Source organism: Balearica regulorum, chromosome 6 (assembly GCF_011004875.1).
Source record: "Balearica regulorum gibbericeps isolate bBalReg1 chromosome 6, bBalReg1.pri, whole genome shotgun sequence".
Classification (NCBI taxonomy): domain Eukaryota; kingdom Metazoa; phylum Chordata; class Aves; order Gruiformes; family Gruidae; genus Balearica; species Balearica regulorum.
In genome coordinates, this window is record NC_046189.1 from 36,399,600 (window position 1) to 36,422,358 (window position 22,759).

At 38.3% G+C, this 22,759-nt stretch overlaps 1 protein-coding gene across 5 annotated transcripts in view; it reads left to right on the forward strand.

Moving 5' to 3' along the window:
* The window catches only part of THSD7B (thrombospondin type 1 domain containing 7B), a 355,621-nt gene that overhangs the window by 270,231 nt on the left and 62,631 nt on the right, over positions 1 to 22,759 (forward strand). For all 5 annotated transcript variants that reach the window (XM_075757230.1, XM_075757233.1, XM_075757234.1 and 2 more), the window contains one exon: positions 1,690 to 1,868. In XM_075757230.1, the coding sequence (XP_075613345.1) occupies positions 1,690 to 1,868 (179 nt within the window). The remainder of the gene's footprint in view (positions 1 to 1,689; positions 1,869 to 22,759) is intronic.

Sequence of the window (22,759 nt, forward strand, 5' to 3'; positions counted from 1 at the left end):
AGGAAGAGGGAACAGTACCATCACAAAGGAAAAAGAGAGCAGAAATAGAGCATCATTGAACTGAAGGAGGGAACTATTGTTTCTAGCATTTTTTAAGGCACTGTTTATAAAACCAACATCAATATTTCTTGTACTTCTAGAAGAAGGATATTTTCTGGTGGGGGATGCCTAAATAAGTCTGAAAACTTTCTTGATACTGACTTCAGCATGAAGACCAGGAGGGAGGCAGCGTACTGCTGCTGTGGGTTGATACTCAGGATGTAACACAGCCCTGGTTCAGGCATGGCAGAGCTGGTAAATCCAGCCCTGGGCCAGAATAATCTCCACGCCTCAGCCTTGATGTTTCCTGGTTGTTTGGGGCTATGTCTGGGGTTTTGGAGGGCAGCTGCTTCTGGGTTGGGTTTTTCTGGGGTTTGTTGTTTGGTTGGTTTTGTTTTGTTTTGTTTTCCTCCCTGCTACAGTGACCATCACCTTGATAGAGTGGGGAAACCCTTCGTAAAAGAATAATTGAAAGAGCTAATTTGGCATTATGTAGGTAAGGAGTATAGAGGGAGTGTTCAGTGCAATGAAAACCAAACAGAAAGAAAGGGCATAAAAATGAGAAACATCAGATATACAGTAGGGGTGAAATTCAGTTATTTCCATGACTATCATTGCCACAGCTGTCAGAGGGTCGAAGCTGCCTGTAATAAAGGCTAATCTTAGCAGCCACCGGATTTCATGGTCTTACATTAAATCTCTTTTGTTTAAATTAAAATAGTACATGCAGACATGACAAGCAGATAGTAGAAACTTGAGGAGAATGAATACAGGAAGGTGCAGGAGCTGTTCCACACTGCCGACCCGAGACTGGTGCCAGTAATTCCCTGGAGACCTCAAGGGTTTGGCCACCCTTCCCTGCCTTTCTGCACACCAGGAGCTCCATGGCCAGTGCTGGGCTCTGCGAAATCACTCTTCCCATGTGTCAGCTCCTAAACCAGCTGTGGGGTTGTTCTTGTATGGAAGAACCTTGTTTTTACAAGGGTTGAGAAACCCTGTTGGGTTTTAATTCAGCAAGGTGTTGGTCCTGCAGATGTCTGGTGTTCTGATTTTAAGAGGTGATGATCTTGGGAGGACTTTTATGTCCAGCCAGGTTAAGGTGAAAGCAAAGCTTTAAAATGCCATTTATGAAAGCCAGAATAGGCAAAGCAGTTGGAAAGATGTATAAAGAGAAGCTCTGGTGCCTCCACCATCCTCCGGTCCCATCTGCTGGGAAGAGAGCCTCTGACTCCTGTCTGTGCCAGCTCTGGAGATGGCTAGCATCTACAGGAGTACAAGATCGGGCGGTACACTTACTTCTCCAAAATTTATTATGGCCACAGTCTCATAGGGAAGATAACCACTGCTTGTTGGTGACCACAGGCTTCACAACAGATACTTTTTGCCAGTATGTGTCCTTCACATCAGTCGGTTTTATTGTGATATTTTTAATGACCATTGCACTAAACCAAATAGAAATACGTTTTAGTCACTGCTGTTCTTTACAAATAATATCATAATGTTGCGTTGGGAAGGCATTGTTAGTCTGCCAAATGTCTTCTCTTTAAGAAGTTCTCATTTTGTGTTGATCATACAGATTGCAGTGAGGCATCAGAGGATTGGAGTTCATTAGTTGCGGTGATTAAAACCTTTCTTAAATTTTTGGTTTAGGTTACATTGAAGAATCTTGCACAGTCCCTTGCCCGTTTGATTGCAAATTAAGCGATTGGTCCAGTTGGTCCCCTTGCAGCTCTTCCTGTGGACCAGGGGTGAAAGTCCGGTCCAAGTGGCTTAAGGAGAAGCCTTACAATGGAGGTCGTCCCTGCCCAAAGCTGGACCTCAAGAATCAGGTGAGCGGCGTTAAATAGCTAACAGAAATCTCTCTGTGGTTACTGTGTTTTTTGATTATGATCTAAAGGTACTGTGCTGGTGAAGAAATTAGAGAGGAGTTTTCTCTGGGGCCCCACCTTGTGTCAGATTTTGTAGGCAATCCTCAAACTCCTTGAGGATTGAGAGGGAGATGTTCACGTAACAGGAGAATTTGACCTGAAACACCGTATTTCTTATATGAAGAAATTTTTATCTCCCAGAGCACAGGAAGCCCTGGACGAATAATTCCACCTGGACAATGTATAAGCATCAGAGAGCTCAGATGTCATGGATATTTTAAAACTGTTTAATTCTCTCTGAGACTATGGTTGCTGCAGAAACATTTGTTAAATACATATTGCTATTTTTAGCAACATTTCCCTTCAACACAACACAAGTTCTCTTGAACATTAATCTCTGTATATTCAATATTGAAGTATCCCATCAGAGGAAAATAATCGCTAAATTGCTACTCTTAAAAAAAGATCAGCATCTATTTAAATGCTACTTAATGCTGTATGCATTTCTGCAAAACTAATAGTGATTTCCTACATTTGCTGATTAATTCTCAACACTAATTAACACTGATGAAGTACTGTTTAGTTTTGCCTGTCCTTTATTTCAGATTCAACCATGCAAATTAATTAATAGAGCAGAAACAGTCATGCTGAAGGGACTTCATATATGTGTTATGAATATATATAAAAAATACATTGCATAGTATGTGTAGAAGGACTTTAATAATATTCATACAAAGATTTATTTGTGTAGTGGCTTGTAGGTGCTAGAGCTGGTGGATCCAGTTGTTTTTCTGTGCAACCGTTGCTGCAGCAGTCGTGTCCTGGGATGCAGCACCACTTCTAAAGCCTGGTTCTAAACTTGCCTCAGTTTCTTCACAGTTTATTTTTTTCCTGTGGGAAACTTAGTAAATACTTTTTTTTTTCTTTTTCGTTACTACTATTTGAAATTCATAGGCAGTAGCCTAACAGAAGCAGCAGGGACTAGGAAAATATAAAACTGCAATAAAGTGTATGTTGTCCATACCTCAGTGCTTTTCTTAATAGATCAGACAGATCACCAAAGAGGCAAAATGAAATCCCACAGTACGTCGTATGGTAACAATAAGCTCCTTTGTAATGAAAAGATACTGGGGTTTGTTACCCGTAGATACAGCAGACTACATCTATTAAAAGTAAACTTATTGCTGTAAAGTGTTGCCTATTCCCATGCACATTAGATTTGCTAATTTCAAACCCCTTTCAGAAGATAATAAAGCAAAGAAATTGTTAAACTTTGAAATTACGTCTTTGTAAGGTTTATCGGTGCATGGTGCTTGCGAAGTGCCACGGCTGGTATTAATATGAATGTGGTTGGTGGTTTTTGCCTCTTTACCAGGAACACACGTCTTGATCTAAACCCACTGAATTCATTAGAGGGCTTCCTATTGCAGGCTCTAGTAGTGACACCTTGGAATTGCATTAAGGTCTGTTTCTTTAGGTTTGTGATTTTTTTGGGTTTGTTTTTTTTGTTGATTGGTTGGGTTTTGGGGTGGGATTGGTTGTTTGCTTGTTGGGTTTTGTTCTTTGTTTTTTGAACAGAAGCAGAAGCTATTTCTAGCTGTTTTAGTGCACCAATGGATTACCTTTTTCCAATTTAGATTTATAAGATTGGATCAGATCCTATTTATTTCAGAGTTTTTAGGGTAAGAAAAAATTGTTTTGCTAGTAAATGTGTGTACATATATGTATATATAATGTACACTTAGATATGCATGCATATACACATGTTGTATGTGTACTTATATTTATTGCCTCCCCAAATGCTTCTCAATCCTTTGTGCAGTTTGGACTTTGACTTCCAGCACCGATTCAGACATGCCGAGGTCCTTGTGCCTGCTGCAGTGTGCCTAAGTTGCCTGCCCAGATGGTAAACGAAATTAGCTGATCGCGTTGCTGTTTAGCTAAGCTGGACACATATTAATCCACTGCAAGGCAGACTGTAGTCTCTTTGGTCTGGGCAGTCTTTAAATACTAGAGCAAATCTCTATAGATTATTTATCTATAAATATGTGACATAATAATTATTTTTATATATAATTTTTATATAAATAATTTATATTTTTATATAATATTTTTATATATTTTAATCTGGTAAAATAATACTTGCTTTTGTTTGATATCAGACATGAGAAAGCTAAATCACCTTGGTGCTGACAGTTGCTTTATCTTTCACTGGCTCCTGTGCTATATTGTGTGTTATGCAGTTGATAAAGACAGATAACTTAGAACCAATAATAAACTCCTCTAGGTGCCAGTAGATTTCCCTTATTATTTCCTTATTATTTCCTCCACTATTTTTAGTTATTTTTTAAAAAATATTGCTTCTGACCTTGAGTCGTCTTGTTGCTTAATCAATTACTTTGGAGAACCCTCCATTTTCCAGTGTTTTATAACTAAAGCCCTCAGTCAGTTTGTGTGTTTTTCTCATTAAGCCAAATAATCTTTTCACCCTCTTCTTGTGAAAGGTGTTTTCTAGGCTTCTTGGCAGACCCCTGCATGCCTTTTTTTCCAGTGCCTTTCAGACACTTGACATAAATTTAACTACAGAGAGCATTACTATTCCAGCAATTCTCTCTTACCATTTCCCACCATATCGAGGGCCCTGCCATCACAGATACTTTAGCAAAGCTACTGCTTTGGAGAAAGGGGCAATCTGTGTCATCAAAACAATTTATTTGATGAATATAAGTAATTATTTGAGTCATGTAAAGTGTTTCATAAAAGATTGTCTTCCTGGAATCGGTTCGGTCAGTGCAGTGCAACTTGCTTGTGTATTTAGGACAGAACTTTCTAGCAGAAGTTTAATTTTATACAGAGATAATGACATATCCTATTACTGCATGATATTCTGTGGCTTTTGTGCTCTTAATTCCACAGACATTTCGGCTCTTCTGGAGTATCTCAAAGCCACTCTTTTGAATGTCTTCATCCCTCCCTGCCTGTAGAACCTCTCAAGCAGTCCACTCTTGCTGTAGATGTGAGAAGAAAACTCAGTGTTAGGAGAATTGATTCAGTGTTTATATGTTGTTTCTTCTCATTATAGCTGATGGACTAGGCTGAGCCCTTCCAGATTTCCGTTCCAGGTTTTGTTATTTTCTAGTAGAAGGTACAAACAGTTTGTTGATACAGTCACTTCACACTTAAGCTTCCTCCGTGTTATTGCCCTGTGAAATTAAAACATGAATTACAATATTTTTGGGGAAAAGATGACAGTATTTTAATGCAGACCTGTGTAATATGTTGAATTACTTTTGTCTGGTACCTCTAAGTGTTTGAAAATTGTTGAAGAGTTGGCTAACTACATTTTGCTCCATCTTTTAAAGAAAATGGGCATTGCATGTAGAAGCTGTGCAGCTCTTATCTAAGGATATGATTGCTTCTGAACAGCCGATTGGATTATGGGGTCAGCTGGCAGATGTTCTTGGCTGTGCAGTGCATTTTAAAAGAGGGGTAGCATTTACATTTTTCTATTTCTGCTCTTACTTGAATGCACTTACACAGCATGCAGTTGCTAAGCTATTTAATATTTAGTTCTACATGATGAAAGGTTAAATATGAGTTATGGGGGGTTTATTGCTTGAATATTCTTTTATAGGTTTTTAGGATTACTACAAGAAAATGCATCTTATTTTAAAGACTCATGAATTCCAAGGATTATCTTTTTATTGATTGCTCTAATATATATTCTTGTCAAGATTTTCCCTCCCTCTCCTTCCTTCTCTCTCTCTCTCTTACTCAGTCCTGCTAAAGGACAAGTATCATAGCAAGTAGTTTATTCCCCTTACACATACTGTATATATATAAGTAAACATTTTTACAGGATTGAAAGCATTTGTAAAGGCAGGCATAGCAGGAAAAAAATGTAGTGTATTTGAAATGTAAACTTACTGCTTTCTTTAAAATGAGTATTTTATTCTTAATGACATTTTTCCAGTGTTCACTCTAGAATATGAGAAATACAGACACCTTGCACTAACAATTTTAAGTACTTTTCTTGAAATTGTGTACAGAAGTTCAAAGAAAGGGAAAAGGAGAGGGCAGTGATAAATTTACAGATCAGATTTCTCTGAAGCAGGTGTGAAGATGTCTGAATTTCTGGTACCCTTTTCATGGAAAATGACTGGTTTAGTCCTACTTGCACTTCAGAGAAAACAAATTTTTGATCATCAAAAAATATGTTAAATTTCTTTTCAAAAGTGAAAAATCTACAAAATTGCAGGCTTTGAAAACTCACCATTAGAATGTACAAGATTGGATGGGCTCAGAGACTGCGGTTCATTGTAGAAGCTGCTATCTGTTGTTGCACTAGAGGTGGTCTGATCTTGGGGGGGGGGGTGGGTCATCTTTCCTGTTCTCTAATCTGTAATGTTAGGAAAGATCTGTTCAGGAAATGCCTTTTCTTAAGATGTTTCCAGGGCATTTCACGCTTTAATTCCTCCAAAAAACCCACAGAGAAAACCAACACAGTAGTATGCAGACTGAAGTTTGACTTGCTCACATTCAGTAGCTGTTTCTCTAGGCAATTTTTGGCTCACATTTGGCAAGCTAAGTTTCCGTGATCCAAAAATACTCCTAGACTGTGTCAGAGGAGCTCTGCCTAAGGAAGAGCAACGTAGCATGGTTTATCACAGGACACTGTAATGAAACAAAGTCTGTTTTTATTTAGGTAGGTAACTGCTCTCAGAGCAATAATTTTGTGTACACTGAAGTTTCTGAATAAGCAATGTATAACACTACTGTATTTCTCCTGTTTTCCTTCCTTCAAGTTATGTTCTTGTCCTTACTTGCTGATACAAAATATTTAAAACCTGTTTCATTTATCTTTGTTCCCTGACTGTGAATTATTATAATAGTATTTATTCTCTTAATCTTGAGTGTGTCTGACTATAAGAGTTTGTTTTCATGCTTTCTTTTGGTGTAATACTTGGTTGTACTCTTCCTTTGCATAAATATATCTTTTATACATATGTATGTATGTATATGTGTGTTCTATACAGCATTTTCAAAACTGTTAGGTTCCTGTGGTAGAAGACAAGTTGGAACCCAGCATCTTTCATTGCTGTCACTGAATTAGCTCACATCTAATCCCTAGATAGTGAGTTGCATGTATACCTTTACCTTTCAGTATCAGAAATTAGTCTTCAAGAATTCATTAATAATGTATTAGCTATAAATAGCTCCTGCTTAAGTCACTTCTTTTATAATACAGATTTCCAGTTGTCAGAAAAGCCACTGAACTTTTTTGAGGCACTCATAAAAACTCTTCCTCTCACCAATTTCAGCTGCCAGGAGTTTATTGCTGAGCCCAGTCCTGTGCCACTGTATCAGTAGCATCGTCTGTGTAAGATCTCTTTCTGTGGCATGCAAGGGCTTGGCTGACCTATATTTTCCTCTGACTCTGCCTGTCAAGACTCATTGGCTTCATGTGCAACCTAACTTCTAGAAACAAAAATCCTATCCTTAATCTTGGTTTTACCTTCAGAAGGTCTGATTTCCTCCCACTCAGCCTTAAAGGAAGAAATTACAGCACAGAAAGCATTTGCCCTCTGATTCTAGTGAGTTTTTACAGTATCATAAAAATGACAAGTTTTTTTGCCTGCTACACTAACATGGGAGAATTTTCAGTGTCAAAAAATAGCGAGAACCGTCTGGTTTCCTTACACTTTTCCTCCTGTGACTGAAAGCTTGATACTAAACAGTAATTTAGTTCATTAATTGAGCAAAAGTAGCAAGCCAAATCTGTGTAGCCTGAGAGCTAGCTCATCTTCCCAAAGCAAGTGTCTGGAGAGCCTGCCATGTGGGTACTGCTTCGCTTCCTAAGGAAAATAGAGCCATTTCCCGTGTTGTCCTTCAGGATCACAACCCTGTAGCATATACTATAATTCCCAGCATATATTAACTTTGTATTCAACCTCAATAGCTATCCACACTTGGTTTTCATTTCTCCTGCAGGTTCTCTGTTGAATAAAGAGTTGTATAAACATATTTTCACAATTGCCACCCATGAAAAGCATTAGCCTTGCAAAAATGGAGCAGTTTAACAACTTCCTAGAAAGTATTTTTCACTTAACTTTTTTTTTTTATATAGGTCCTTTAAGCTTTTCTGTAGTAACAGAGCATATTAATATATGGTTGTTGTGGTATAACCCATACGGCAGCTAAAACCACCCTACCCCCCCCCCCCCGCACCCACAGTGGGGTAGGGGAGAGAATCGAAAAAGACTAAAACTCGCGGATTGAGATGAAAACAGTTTACTAGGACAGAAAAGGAAGAGAAGAATAATAATAGTAATAATGATGATAAAAGAACATACAAAACAAGTGATGCACAGCACAATTGCTCACCACCCACAGACCACCAATGCCCAGCTAGTTCCTGAGCTGCGGCTGTGCCCCTGACGAGCTTTGTCCAGCTTTTATATACTGAGATGACATCCCTTGGGATGATATGGAATATCCCTTTGGCCAGTTGGGGTCAGCTGTCCTGGCTGTGACCCTTCCCAGCTTCTTGTGCACCCCCAGCCCCTCGCTGGCAGGGCAGAATGAGAAGCTGAGAAGTCCTTGACTTGGTATTAGCACTACTTAGCAACAACCAAAACATCAGTGTGTTATCAACATTGTTCTCATCCTAAATCCAAACCACAGCACTACGCCAGCTACTAGGAAGAAGATTAACTCTGTCCCAGCCGAAAGCAGAACAATAGTGTAATGCTGTTTTCTGTAACTGTGAGAATACATTTGCACTTTGTGAAATTTCGTAACATCCAAAGCCAGTTACTTCATAGAATTACTCTGGATACACAAAAGTTAGCAGCCTTGTGCTAATTGATTAAACTACATTCTTCCACCTACTACAGCCCTTACCAAATTCTTCATGAAATATGCATCAAATCAGGACTTTTTGCTGTAAAAGAAAGTGATATGTTTACATCTGTGGAACTGAAAATTTACCCATAATTATTTCTGATTCAAATACAGAGTTCCTATGTTTGTTGTTGAAGAAAATATTTGTTCTTTAATATGATAGCATACTGCAAAATACAGTGAAGGACGGGAGTTATACCAAAAAAGCTTTGTCCTGTTCCTCTGCAGAAGAGATGGAATTAAATGGAAAATCAGCTGTGGACAGTTGGGCAGCCCAGTGGAGAAAGCATTAGCATTTCACCTAAGGAACTGAAGTTAAATTGGTTTGGGCAATATTTTTTAAGGAAAGAAGTTTGGTTTGTGCTGAATCTCTTGTGGACAATGTGTCATGTTGGAGGACCAGCATACGCTGTGTGTCATAAATCAGTGTGACAGCGTCTAACACTGAGACTGAACTTACTCTTGCTTGTCTTTGTCTTAGGAACAGGAGAACACAAAGGATTGATGCCTTGGTTTTTCCTTGGCAGCAGATTTAATCTTGGGGGTTTTTTTCCCTCCTTCCTCCTTTTAGAAAGTTTTTGGTTTCTTTTCTGTAAAGTTTTGCAGTGTAATTTGTTCTTAGTTTTAGGTTCAGAATTGTTAAGGAAGGGGAAATACTGCATAACAGTTAAAGTAAGTACATAGCATCTGTTCAAATTGGAACAAACCCAAGAATATTCAGAATAAAAAATGTTGGTACATCTTCACCTTTTCACATGATAGAAGTTGTGAAAAATGGCTATTTGGCATCATGCATTTTATCACATGTGACTTAGTCTTCAGAAACAGTGAATTACACAGAAGTATCCTCTCTCTTGCTTTTGGCAAGTTAAATGAAGGTTTTGACACAGTTTTCTTCTCTTTATTGTCTTCTATAATTTTTTTGTGTACAAAATTAGTTTCCAAAATACTGTCTTGCCGATTACAAAACAATGTTTGCTATAATAGAAGACATGAATGTGGAAATTTCTTTTGAAATAGATTCTAAGTCAAGTAGTGAAATTAATTACAGTAATTTATACTTCTGTAGAACCTAGCACATGGTTTCAAAACTTTTTGAAGTGCAAATGCAACGAGATATTGGCAAGATGGTGAATGGGAGCGCATCAGGCAGGAGGCAGCCCAGCTCTGTCCAGTCTAGGGAAGCTTATGTATGCAATCAGAATCACAGTGCAGAGCATCCAACCTGGATGAGGGTTGGGTTGGTAAATTAGGTACGGGCATTGGCCTAATGTAGCATCTACTGCTGTCAGAAGCCAACGTGAGGCTACTCTAGGAAGCAGCTTTAAGGAAAGACGTCATGGCAGTGTACCCCTAGCTCTGCTGCTGGGAAAATTGCAGTAAAGAAATGAGGTTTCTCTACAGGGCAGAGTATCTCATATATCCTTTGGTCAACCAAATATCTGTGTGTCTCCTCCAGACCTCTATACTGAGGTCTTCTGTGTTGGCTCTGCTAGGTATGCAGCTCCGGCATGGTTGTTAAGATTTTGGTCACTTTTTAAATTTTCCCAGTGGACAGAAGTGTCTTCTAGAAGGACTGAATGTTCTCATAAATATATAGCTGATTCTGTGTGTCCTCAGTTTAAAGTTGACCACGTTCGGGTGGTTGGCTTTATTTTAAGAGGAACAGAGTTTGTTAAAGATGCTCTGACTCACCTGCATGCTGTGAACATATCCTGAGCTTTCCGAGCAGAAAATTCCTACTTTCTGACTTTCCTTTATGAATAAGAGAGAATAATTGGAAATGAAGTTGCTGTTCAAACAGGGAGAATGGATGTGAAGGTGTATGCTGTGTTACTTCATCTGTCAGAGCTACAGAGAAGCCCAGGAACGCTCAGGCACCTCTTGCATTATGGTCCTTAAAATAACCCTGGTCTGGCCTTTTTTAAGTACTTAATATTGCTGTGTTGTTCTGTCTACAGTAGTTACCATTGATTAATACTTAACAAGTATTAATATTTTTCCTGGTGCAGACGTTTCTTGTGGCTGTTTCCCAGACATTATACCCATCTCATTTGTTTGGTTTGCTTTGTTTTATGTGCTGTAGCTGATTGATAGATTCAGGAATGGATTTTATTTTCTTTTTATGTTGTTTAATTGGTTTCCTCCTCCAAGACAGCAGAGTAAAAGTGCAAATGACCTTCTCTATTCCTCTTGATCTCTCCTCACGTAACTGGAAGGATTGTGCTGGACTTGCCATCAGCTAAATGTGTGCATTTGAACTGCAAGTTGAATACATGAATTTTGCATCTTTTTTAGGTGACAGCATCAGGATCATCACCATTACCAGACTGCTAGCTGGAGTATAGACTATTTTGAGATTTCGCATTTCAAGGCCCAATTAGAGCTTTCTGAGCAGTTGTCAAATACAACCCCCGTGTCAGGGAGGTCTGTTGTTTGCGAGGGCTGTTTTCCAAAAGTTGAAATTCATTCTAGTCACATGCAGGTGGGTTTGGGGAAAGAAAGGTGAAATTAAAGCTGTCTCCACTCTATTATCCTAGCCTCCTGAAGTCCCTTTTTTAGCAGGGATGCTTAAGAAAAGAGTTGCAAATACGAGTTTGCACAAATTCAGCTAATCCTTCCTCGGAACCTATAGATCATGACACGTCTTTGTGTTATAAATAAGTGTGTTGCAGGCTATAGCCACCAGTAGAAAACCTAAAGACGAGTGGATTTTTATGTATGAATGAAACACCAAAGGATAGATTCTTCTTCTCCAATAAGATGTATATTCTGCCCTGTCTAATTTTATTTACTGCTTCTCACTTGAGGAGTGCATAAATCAACGGTCCTGTGTAGTCTGTTGTGATTCATTGCTTAATTAAAAGTTACGAGGGCTTTTAATCCAGATATATTTTGTATTAATTTTGAGTCAGCTGTTTCCCATATTGTAACTTGACCAAGAAACCCGCATTATTTTATGAAGGGAGCATTTTGTGAGCCCTCATATTCACTGGCAGATGTGGCACACGACGGTGCCTCAGATGGTCCAGATCAACTTCGGAATTCAAGCTCAGAAGCAAAGATAGTTAAATATTAGTGCACTTAATAAAGTTTACCCAGTATTGATTATTGTTTGATGGCGAATATAGTCTATGTGTTTGTTAGAGTTACAGGTTAATTTTAAAAGGGATGAGACTCATTTGTGGTTTCACAATAAACAGATGTTAGCTACACTTTAATAATTTAAAAAGCAGGCTTAAAATGGTTATTTACACTTTAATGGAGAATTAATTTGGCTCTAGTATTGAACCACATGCTGTTGTCAAAACAGTACAACAACCAGTTTTAATGTTTTGTTTTAGTTTGGTCATTGGGTCATTATTTCTTTTAGTTGGTAGGTTACTGCTGGTTTTTTTCCTTAATTAAGTTTATAACCAGCATGCATTATAAAACCAGATTTTTCTCCATATGAGTTACTATCGAAGAATAAATATGACATGCAAATTTCATTTTTTGTAGTGATAGCAGAAATCGCTACCTTGAGAATTTCTGCAAAATTTGAAAAAAATTCAGCTGAACAGTTTTGAGTTGCATATGTTTCAGAGCGCTCACCTGATTTGAACTTCAATGTGTTTATCTCCTGCTTTCTCAAATATTATCTTCATTATTTGAAAACATGTGCTAGTTCCCCTATCAAAGCTTTGAAATTTTTGAGGAGTTTTTGATGTCCAATCCTGGCATTATAGATTTCAGGTAAGAAGATTTGATGTCAGTTCGGATTTCATTGGTGGCAAGGGGGTTTTGCCATGGGTTTTGGCAGGAATAAGAATTTCATATAGCTGAGAGTCAGCTGCCCTCTGATGGTTAGTTCAGCTTTGCTGTGATTTCATTTGTGTTTCTTGTGACATCTGATGGGATGGATGGGAAGAGCCTTGGGACCCTACCAGTAACCTACCTCTGCTCCGTGCACAGTGTCACTTCTCTTAACCTTACTTTTAAGTTTTGGATTTCCTAAATAACTTTGTATGTAATTGCAGTGTTGTCAGTCAACAGTCTTAATTGTTTCTGAAACAAAAAATTTGTTCCTGGATTTTTAAAAACTTTTTTTTTTTAAATTAAATTTTTAGAATCATTAATAACAATCATGGAATTACTTTTTACTTGATGAAAATGATACTGTTTTGCTATAAAATCATGCATTAAAATGTCCCATACCTTCTTTTGGATAAAAACCATAGATGTTTTCTGGATAGTCAGAAAGATTTTATCCAGGCTGTTCTGCAGGAGTTGGACAATTATTATTAATCAGTATGAACTTTGGCAATTAGAAATGCTAAACCAAATAATATCTGTCAGCTCTGCTGGTCGGTCTACATTCAACAATTTATTCCAACATCTCTTACGCTTGTCCTTTATGCTCTCATAAATTAGCTTTAAATTATGACTTTCAGTTTTAAATTATGACTTTGCTAAATAAAGACGAGAATTTTTCCTTTTTTGAGTAAGTGACATTATGCGGTACATGAACTTTCTAATTAACTACCGGGCATAAAGATATTTTCAAGCTTGTTCTGAGGAGTCTGAGTAAAAAGAGTAAAGTTTATTAGTCTCTTCTAAGCAAGACTTTGAAAAGTAATGAAAACCTAGTCATATGCTACTTTGATAATGTCTTATTATATATGTATTTAACTAGTGAAAAGAGTTAATACACATTTGTTAATGCTGTTATACAGTGCTCTATTTAATACATGGAGTTCAGGTTTTTCATTCAGTCCTCGGCAAATAAGAAGATGTGTGATCCTTGGTCCGCGCTGGACTTTCCTGCGGCACTGCACTTGGTTTTGGGTTTGGTGGGAATGCTTCATGGTGACTAAGTCCAACATACGGCTCTTTATGAATGTGCAAATTTTCAAAATTTCTTAAATCCATTCTGTTGCTTTAATTTAAATTCAGTGTACTCTTAAGTGGCCATCTGGAACATGTATTTGTATATGTACATCATTTTTTTCACAGCTAAATGGTACCGTCTTTGCTGTTATTAGTGCAGTTACTAAGGAATTACTCCTTTGTAACTAGGGATCTGGACCTGGATCAAAACATGCATGCCAGATTTTTATCCATCTTGTACGTGATGTCTGTTTTGAGAAGTTAAGTCCTGGCTTTAAATCCAAATTTTAAATCCAAATTTGGATGTAAATCTATACCCTTTGTCAGGGATATTAATTTCTGTTAACCCAGTGCATATTTTTGATAAAATTACAGTACAGCAAATGAGCGCTTTTAATTTTGTTCTGGTTTAGCATGTAGTTTAGTTAGAGTCTGATTTACAGAATGTAATCATGTTGCTTTTTAATAAGGCTCAGATCTTGTTAATGCTTGCTACAGGACGGAGTATTTTGCTCCTCTGAGTAGTCACAGAGAGAGGCTGCAAGACGTTGCTCCCACCAGGCTGCCAGTTTGGAGCCGAATGTTTCTAAATGCATGGGCATTAATGTTGTTCTTTCATGTTGCTTTTCCCCAGCTAGTAGCTGGTTGTAAAATTGGGTAGTAAATAAACAGATTTATATTTGTTGGCACACAGACATCAGTGAGTACTTTAGCAACTAGAGTAGAAATAGATATTCATTAGAAAATCCATTGGAGAAATCAATTATACTTTGAGTTTGTCTTGTTGAGAGAATGGAAATACTCGGTCCGTGTAAACCAGATATTACTCGAGTGATCAGCAGGTGGGCAGACGAAATAGGCTTTATGGGTAGTCTCACAGGTGAGTAAAATAATAAGAAAAGATTAATTTTCTATTCCACGTGTTCCCAGAGCAACCATTGACAAAACAACTGGTTTTTTAGAGCATGAGATATGGAAGATTGTATCTTACAGTGCACAGTACGTACACAACTCATCAGTCCTTAGAAAGAAAAGTGATGATTAAACTCGATCAGATGAAACATTTGCATATAAAAGAGGTTTTTCTTAATATTCATTTCAGGTCAGTGTTTGATAAATGACTCACAGATTTTCATCAGCATTCTCATGTCTTCATTTTTGCATAATAAGTATCCTCTCAGGAGTTGTATGCAAACAGCAGCATTTTCAGCGTGGTTACTTATCACGTTTGAAATTCTAAGTACAAGTTGTATCTGGGTCATATCTGCATGCTAACCTCAGAAATTAATCCCAGCTAGAGGAAGAATAAATATTTTTTAACTTAATTTCCTTGTTTTCACCCTGTCATAATAATATAGCATACCACGGTACCTGGGAGCTTAGTAAGGGAAGACAACACAGATGATTTCTTAAGTGCTTCAGATAACACTAAAATATTTACTTGTTTTGGAGTAAAATGTTCATTTTAGACAGATTTCTTTTAGTCTGATGCTATAGCTTTTTTTTTTTTTTTTTTTTTTAAATCCTTTCTAACAGGTCACGCTGCCTGTTAGACTGCAGATTCCTCGCAATGCTGGCTCTGTACACCTGATTGAAAATTTATTTGTAATCAAGTCAAAAGAACAATCAGTGCCTGACAGGTATTGATTTTCTGTGATGGTGCTATGTTTAAAACCGAGGATGGGACTCTTTTCGTTCAGTTCCTAATGACATTAAGGGAGTGACTTCATCTTCACGTCTGGCTGTGCAGAACAGCATTGGACAGTAATTCTTCTGGCAGCATCCCATATCAAAAGGGAAACTCAGTTGTGAGAAGTTTGAGTAGGGATCCAGGCTCTACATGGCTTATTTCTTCTTTCCCCCCTGTAATTCACAGTAAATCGTCTGTGCCTGAGCCGGTGATCGGTACTTTGCGAGTGCCAGGACGTGTGCTCCAGCTGCTCCATGCTGCCTGGCGGCGGTGCTGCCCGGCCGGGTGGAGTTTATGGCAGCTCTTTGCTTCTGGAGTGTGCCCGTAAATCCATGGCATGTTGTGCGATAGCAGATGCAAACACCAGTTTTATGTCCTGTCTTCCAGCTAGTGTTTTCCTAACTACTGTGTTATTCTAACCAAATGTTATCCCTATAGTCTCTGGCCTAACTCTCATAATTTAATTAAATAAAGGCAAATTCCAATTAACTTTTAAGAGACCCGGAACTGGCTCTGCTTTTTTAGAAAATAGTATTAATTTGCTCAATATTTCCCTTTTTTCTGTCTGTTCAGTGAAGGTGAGACCTTTGATCCAAGTCATGTGTAAAGCCCTACAAAGTGGCGTCCCTATAGAATAGTCAGTCGTTTCATATGCCAGAAGTTTGCATATTTTTGCTGGATTGTGATCTGATTCGCAGACTGGGTAACAGATGAAGTTTGACTCTAAAAACAGAAAGATGATTTTTTTGGCTCGAATAGATGTTTATCAATGGAGTTAATAATGAAAGGAACAATCAGTCTCCACATGCTTCCCTGAAATGCGTCCAATTGCATTTGCAACACTATCAGAGCATCTTTTAAATGGTGAAATAGGGAACATTTGTTTCTTAAAAAAAGGTTTTGTGTGTTGCAAAGGGAAAAATACAAAAGTTTGGAGCATGTCTCAAAGTCACATGAATGTAAAATGCTCTCTGGATTGTATTGCAAGCATCTAAGGGAAAGGAATATGTTTCCCAAGAAGGAATTACAGCAGAACCAGGTGATGCCAGAATAACCCAAGATAACGTAATTCTCTTTAAAGTAAAAGTATTGTCAGAAGGCTGTGCTTTATGTTTCCTCAGTTTAAATTGTAGCTTCAGTTACGGTACTGTCCCTCCATTAAGTTTTGTGGAAAAAAACATTTATTTTTAGTTCATTTTAATTATGTTGTATAACTTGCAGTGTGTAGTTAGATTTTGCTTAGGGAAGACCTCCACTCTACAGTTTTCCCATGTGAAACTGTTGCTGACTTTTATTGTTATATTTGATGTGTATAAGGGTATCTAAATCATGACAAGTAACCTATCTTTCCTAATTTGATAGGAGGTAGATTTTTCCATTAAATAATAGGCTTTTTCCTATTTCCATCAAATTCAATTGATGAAAACTCCTAATGGCTTGTATGGAAACCAAAGTGGGCTGCTTTGGTGATGCTTCCACCTGGCTTCCCACGCTGGTCTTGCTTGGTTCCTGAGCCGAAGCTGTCAGCGCTCAGTGTTGCAAACAGCACTGACTGGAAAAAAAGCAGCATTAGAGGCAGTAACTAAGAACAAGTTTGTTTGTTTTATAATTAAATTTGGTAACAAGCCATAAAAACCGAGAGTTTACCTTAATCATTATACGTTAGTCATTGCTTACGTCAATTTATCTTATCTTTAATATCCCAGAACTACCTAAACCCAGTTAACAACTGCCAAAGACAATCTCCAATTCATTACCTGCTTCTAGTCAAAGATCACATTTTCAGTGGTCTTGAATTTGCATTTAATTTGAGGTTTCATCAAGATAATTGTCTGTTTGGTTCACTCCTGTAATTGAAGGTTTGCAAGAAAATGAATGTGTGATCGCCCGTGGGAGAGGGGAGGTGCCGCAAGTATTACACCACCACCTTCCAGGTTCACGTGGGAAACACTCGTGGTATTTTCACAGGACACAGGACTCGTTTCTCCAGCATAGTCCCAGAAATTGCAGGCAACTTCATTAGCTAGTTGCAAACATTATTTAACTCTGCCTTGGCATTAGGCAGGTGATCTGCATTACTCCGGTGAAAAGGCTGACCCATCCTCTCCTGTTTAAAAACCTTATCATTCCCAGGCTGAGTGGATGGGGATTTTTTTCTGTCTTGTCTTTGCTGAAGTTTCCATTAGTACTAAAAGCTCTGCTCTCTGGTATTTTCTTGCCCTGCAGACTTTATAGGCAGAAAACATCTCTATTCTCTAATGATAAGAGAGCCATCCCTCGCAGCTTTCAGTTTCCAGACATATCAAACCCTTTTAGCCTCTCCTTGCAAGAAGGGAGTTTCGTTCTCACAATCACCCTGATATTTCTCTTCTGCATTTGTTTCTGTTTGAATTTGGGAACTAAGTGTCCAGATTTGTACACACTACACCAGAGAGGGTCTTAGCAGGGCTTTGTAAAACACTGGTAATTGCATCCTATCTTGTAGGGAAATTCTAACATAATACCTTCCTGGATTGCATTTTCTTCTGTTTTATTTCACAACCACATCACATAGTGTTTCATCTTGTGATGCCCCCCTGCAGTTTCCCAAGGCTGATTTTTTTTTTTAAGTCTCTAAATAGATGATCTGCACTCTGTAGTACTGAACTGCAGCATCTCTCTGGTACTCCAGTCAAGGAGCTGTGCAGTTCTTGCTCCACACCATCCCAGTTCTCTCTGTATAGAGATGTCATTTAGCTTCTTGTCTTAAGTAAACTTTTAACAGGACTGTAGCTATTTGTGTGCCAGTACAATTGGTGAAATATTAACCAAGACTGGCTCTAAGACCAGTCCTTCAGCAGTGACGCTAATAACTTCCTTTCCCCGCGATGTTCTCCATTTAATGTTGCTGTTACTCTCCTACCTCTAGCAATTTCAGGCCAATTTAAAATTTTTGTACTAATCCCCATCTTCTTCAATTTAACTAATAACTTCCCAGGTGACATGATGTTAGAGCTTTATCAAAATCAGACAGCTGAGATCGATTTCATTTCCTTTCTCCAGAAAGTGAGTTGTCTTCTCTACGAAAGATGTCAGATTAGTCTTCTGTGCCTTACCTGTATTAAACCATGTGGTATTTTCCCCCAAATTCTCTTAGCTTCACTGGCTTTCATTATTCTTTCCTTAAAAATTTTTCTCAAGCTTTGCTGCTGCTGAGCTTAGAAGAAAGGGCTTTTAGTTGCTCTTTTTATTTTTTCCTCTTTAAATATAGATATGATATTTATTATTTTGGATCGCATGATATTGTTCCTGTGTTGCTTGATTTATTTAAGCTTGGCTACCCTACATGAAATTTCATATGCCACTTCTTTCACTATTCTGGATGGAAATTACTTAATTCCTTATTTTTGGACATTTAGTTTCTTGAGAGATGTGTTTATCCCAACCGTGATAGTTTCTATGTGGTTATCATCGTTGACTTCAGTGATAATCAAAGCAGGTATTCATGTAATTTGGAGTTATGTACTGTCTTTAATCTGTACTCCAGCCTTACTGTGTAGTAGCTCCACTCCTCAGCAGGTTATCTCTTCACGTAGCCAACAAATCTTTCATTGCTTGTTTTCCTATCTTCTGAAGCAGCTCCCTTGGCCAGGCTTTGGTAGCTGCCCCTCGCTGCCTGCTCCGCTCTCCTCTTCGGCCGTTGCCAAGCTCGGTAAGTTGGGCCTTCTCTTTGGTGCTTTCTTCATCTCCACATGAACTCCGATATCCCAGCAGGACTTGTTCTGTCTCTTGGTCTGCTTGAGGACTGGGCACACTGCCTTTGAGTTTTTACTTCCGGAGATATGGGATCCCTGTAAGTATTGGCATCTTTGACTTGAAAAACTCTAGTCTGCTTCCCCAGGCAGATCTTTCAGCCTCTTGATTAGTGACTTCCCTGGCTGGTTCCTTTGCTGTGCACAAGTTGCTCCTTTGAAGCCAAGAGCTGTGACTGAACATGCCAGCCTGCCTTCTCTAAGGGTTCTGCAAACGTCGGTGAATACTTTAATTTTGAATCGGCATGTAATCACGTACTCCAAATTTATTTTTGTAACCAGCTCTTTTGTTCCTCTTACATATCAAAAAGAAATCTAGAATAGCACCTTCTTGTTTCAATCGCTGAATTCACCTGTCAGTGACTGGTTTGGGGAATATCTGGTTCTAATATTATTATTCGAAGCATTTGTTCTCTAATATATAAGAAGTTTTGTTAAAAAATAGCTAATAACACTGCATTTATATTAAAATCCAACTCTGGAGGTCTTGCCAGCATCATCATAATGGAACTGTCACAGTGCTACTGCATGGTCCCCAGATAATTTCAGCCTGGTTTTGATAAACTTCAGTAATTTAATTCGCTGGGTCTCATTTACCTCTCACTCTGGTGAATCTCCATGACTTAAGTCTCTCCTGATTTATATGTCTATAAGAAGAAACTTAAGCTAGCTAAGTGTCATCTTTATTTAAAGCCTTCCAGCGCTGTACTGTGCTGCTTTTCAGGAGGTAATGCAAATGTTTGCATTTATTTCCTGATGCATGAATTGTAATTTGCTGGGAAGAGTTTAGACTTTTCAGTAATACAACTGAAGCAGTATTTTAGTGCAAATTTTGACTTAAGATGTGCGTGGGTATTAGGATGTCTGTGGATATACATAGAAAAAATATCAGACAAAAGAAGTGAAAGGATGAGCTGTGTTGAAAGCACACTGTGTAGTTATGTATTTTGATTGTCCTAAATACTCTCATTAAAACAGAAAATCCTAAATTCAGAAAGAACTTCCAGTGGTTAGTTGGAAGGAAACCCACATGTAAGATACTGAGATGACTTAAATCCTGTTGAAAATTGCAGAAACCAGTAGAGCAGTCCAGTTTGGTTTCACTGAATGGGCAGCTCTGTAGAAGCTGAAGGTGCCTTCCTCCTCTGGCTGTGTGGTATTGCCCTTTGGCCAAGGATTTGGTCGTGCATTCACTTATACGCAGTGTTCAACCTCGCTGCTCTTTAGCCTTAAATTAAAGATAAATTTAAGACTTCAACTGCAAGTATCATCACGGGAAATGTGGCGATGTTAGCAATTGGTGTTTGATGAGGAATGTTTTTCACCTTGTAATTAAATAAACCCTGTGAATGTCCACATGAAAAATTAATAAGAATGCATGATACTGGCCAGGAGGTCACTGAGAAAATTAATTAAGAGAAAAATTTTCTGAGAGATACTATGGAAAAATGAACTTTACAAGTTCATGGCCTGGATGCTATTACCGGATACAGTTTATAGCAAGCAAATGTGAAAATATACAGATTTATAACAGAATAGAAAAGTTTAAGAAGAACTTTCAGTGGTTGCTTTGTCCTGTTTGTTCTCTGAAAATGCTCGCCTTTGGGGATGCTAGCTGTGAGTTCAAAGACAATAAAGACAAAGACCCACACAAACAGTTTTCAAAAAGGTCTTCATTTATAAATAGTGCAAATCTAGGAAAACTCCCTCTTTTTTCATGTTGTAAAATACCATTGTCATTTTTTTCCCACTTAGCCCCCAAGCTGCTGAACGTTGAAAGGTCAGTCTTGACAGACTGGCCACGGAGTAGTACAAAATGGGGAACGTCAGATGAAGTGTCGCAGTTCTGTCTCACCTATCTATCCATCTCAAATACGCTTAAATGGCAAATTACCTGTAGCAGGAATGATGGTCCTGGCTTCATATTCGTTTCACCTCTGGTCTTCTACTTCATATTCTTATTAGACAGCCCAGTCATTTGGTATGGTGATGGGGTTCAGTAAGGACACTCACACACTAAATTTTAGCTATACCTAGACAGGGCTTCACTGCTAAACAGCAATGGCATTCCTGAAGTGAGTGCTCCAGATTGGACAACAAGTTTGAAATAGAGACCATGGTTGTGAAGATGCTTGCTAAACTATAGATGTGCTACCTAAGAGTTACACTTCTTTTATTCCTCATCTTAAAGGAGTTTCACAGGACCTATTTCTCCTTTACACAACAGGTAAAAGCCAATTATCAGAGGAATGTGTGCATCTTATACAAGAGAGAACTGATGTATTGTAATGCTCCTTATACTGAGTATTAGAGAGACATTAAATGATTTTGCAAAGCTAGCAGATATACTCTGATAAAATGTATTCAGATCCTTACCTAAACAACAGATGAGAAAATCTGATCAGATCAGACTGGTTTAGATAAAAAACTAATGAGCGTGAAGACTAAGTAATGACTGCCAAATTGGGTTCATTGTTTGTATGGTGCTCTGGGCTGAAAAGTGGCCATTTATATGATATGTGACAATGACAGCTTTATTAAAAGAAGCATTGTTTTGGTCCCAGTACAAATATCACAAGTATCCAGATCTCCTGAACAACTGCATTCTGTTTTTCTTTTTAATTTGCAATTCCTTTTATTCTTTGTGACTCTTCCAAATTAGTGAAGCATTCTTCTGTTTGTCACATAAAATATACTTTTTTTTTCCCTGTGCATCAACTCTTACCAATAGCCCAGACACATCAACATAACACAGAAGAGGATAATAGGCTGAATTATCCTTAAGCAATTGCAGTTGTAACTGTTTCATGTCTTATTGTGGTATGTAAATTTGATTCTTTGCTGGGTCCCATGGACATATCTTCATTTTGCCTACTGGAAGGCACAGTAGGATAAATGGATTAAAGTAGAGGAACTAGCTCTTAGCACTATTTCTTATCAGTTTTATGGTAATGCCTTCACTGATGTAGTTTCTGTATATACACATAAGACAGGTTTCTTCAAAAATGGTTGCCTATCAGTATGGAACCAAATGTAAAAAAAACCAAAAACCAACCAACTCACAAAACGCTGTGAAAGGATCAAAGACCAATGAAAAGGGTGGTAGTGCTGAGATTGTTTGGTCATGCAGGTTAACAGTAGGTATGGTGATGCTATTTTTGCAATATTATTTTTTGAAAGAACAAGTACAATAAATAGCAGCCAGTATTACCGGGAGCCATGCAACCTAGATGTCATGTCTGGCTGGTTTTAGAAAGGAGAGGTGAGGCTTACAGCAGGAGCACATCTCGAGAAAGTACTGAAAGCTGGGAAAGGGAATGATATTTCATATTAATTCCAGTTAAGTATTCCAGGGGGGCTGCATAAAGAGAAGTTCAGACATGAGTGCTCCTCGCTGGTGTCATTGACGGAGCGAGATGGAGACAACTGAAGTGAGAGTGAGATGGGCTAAAATAATGTGTTGGCTGGAGAGGAACACTTCAGATATGACAGCGTAAGCGCTAGTTGAAAATGGAAGTTGAAGCCATGGGGGAGATAAAATTAGCCACGGACAAGATAGAAAGAAAGAAAAGCGGGCGAGCTGAGGGATAGCTCTCCTG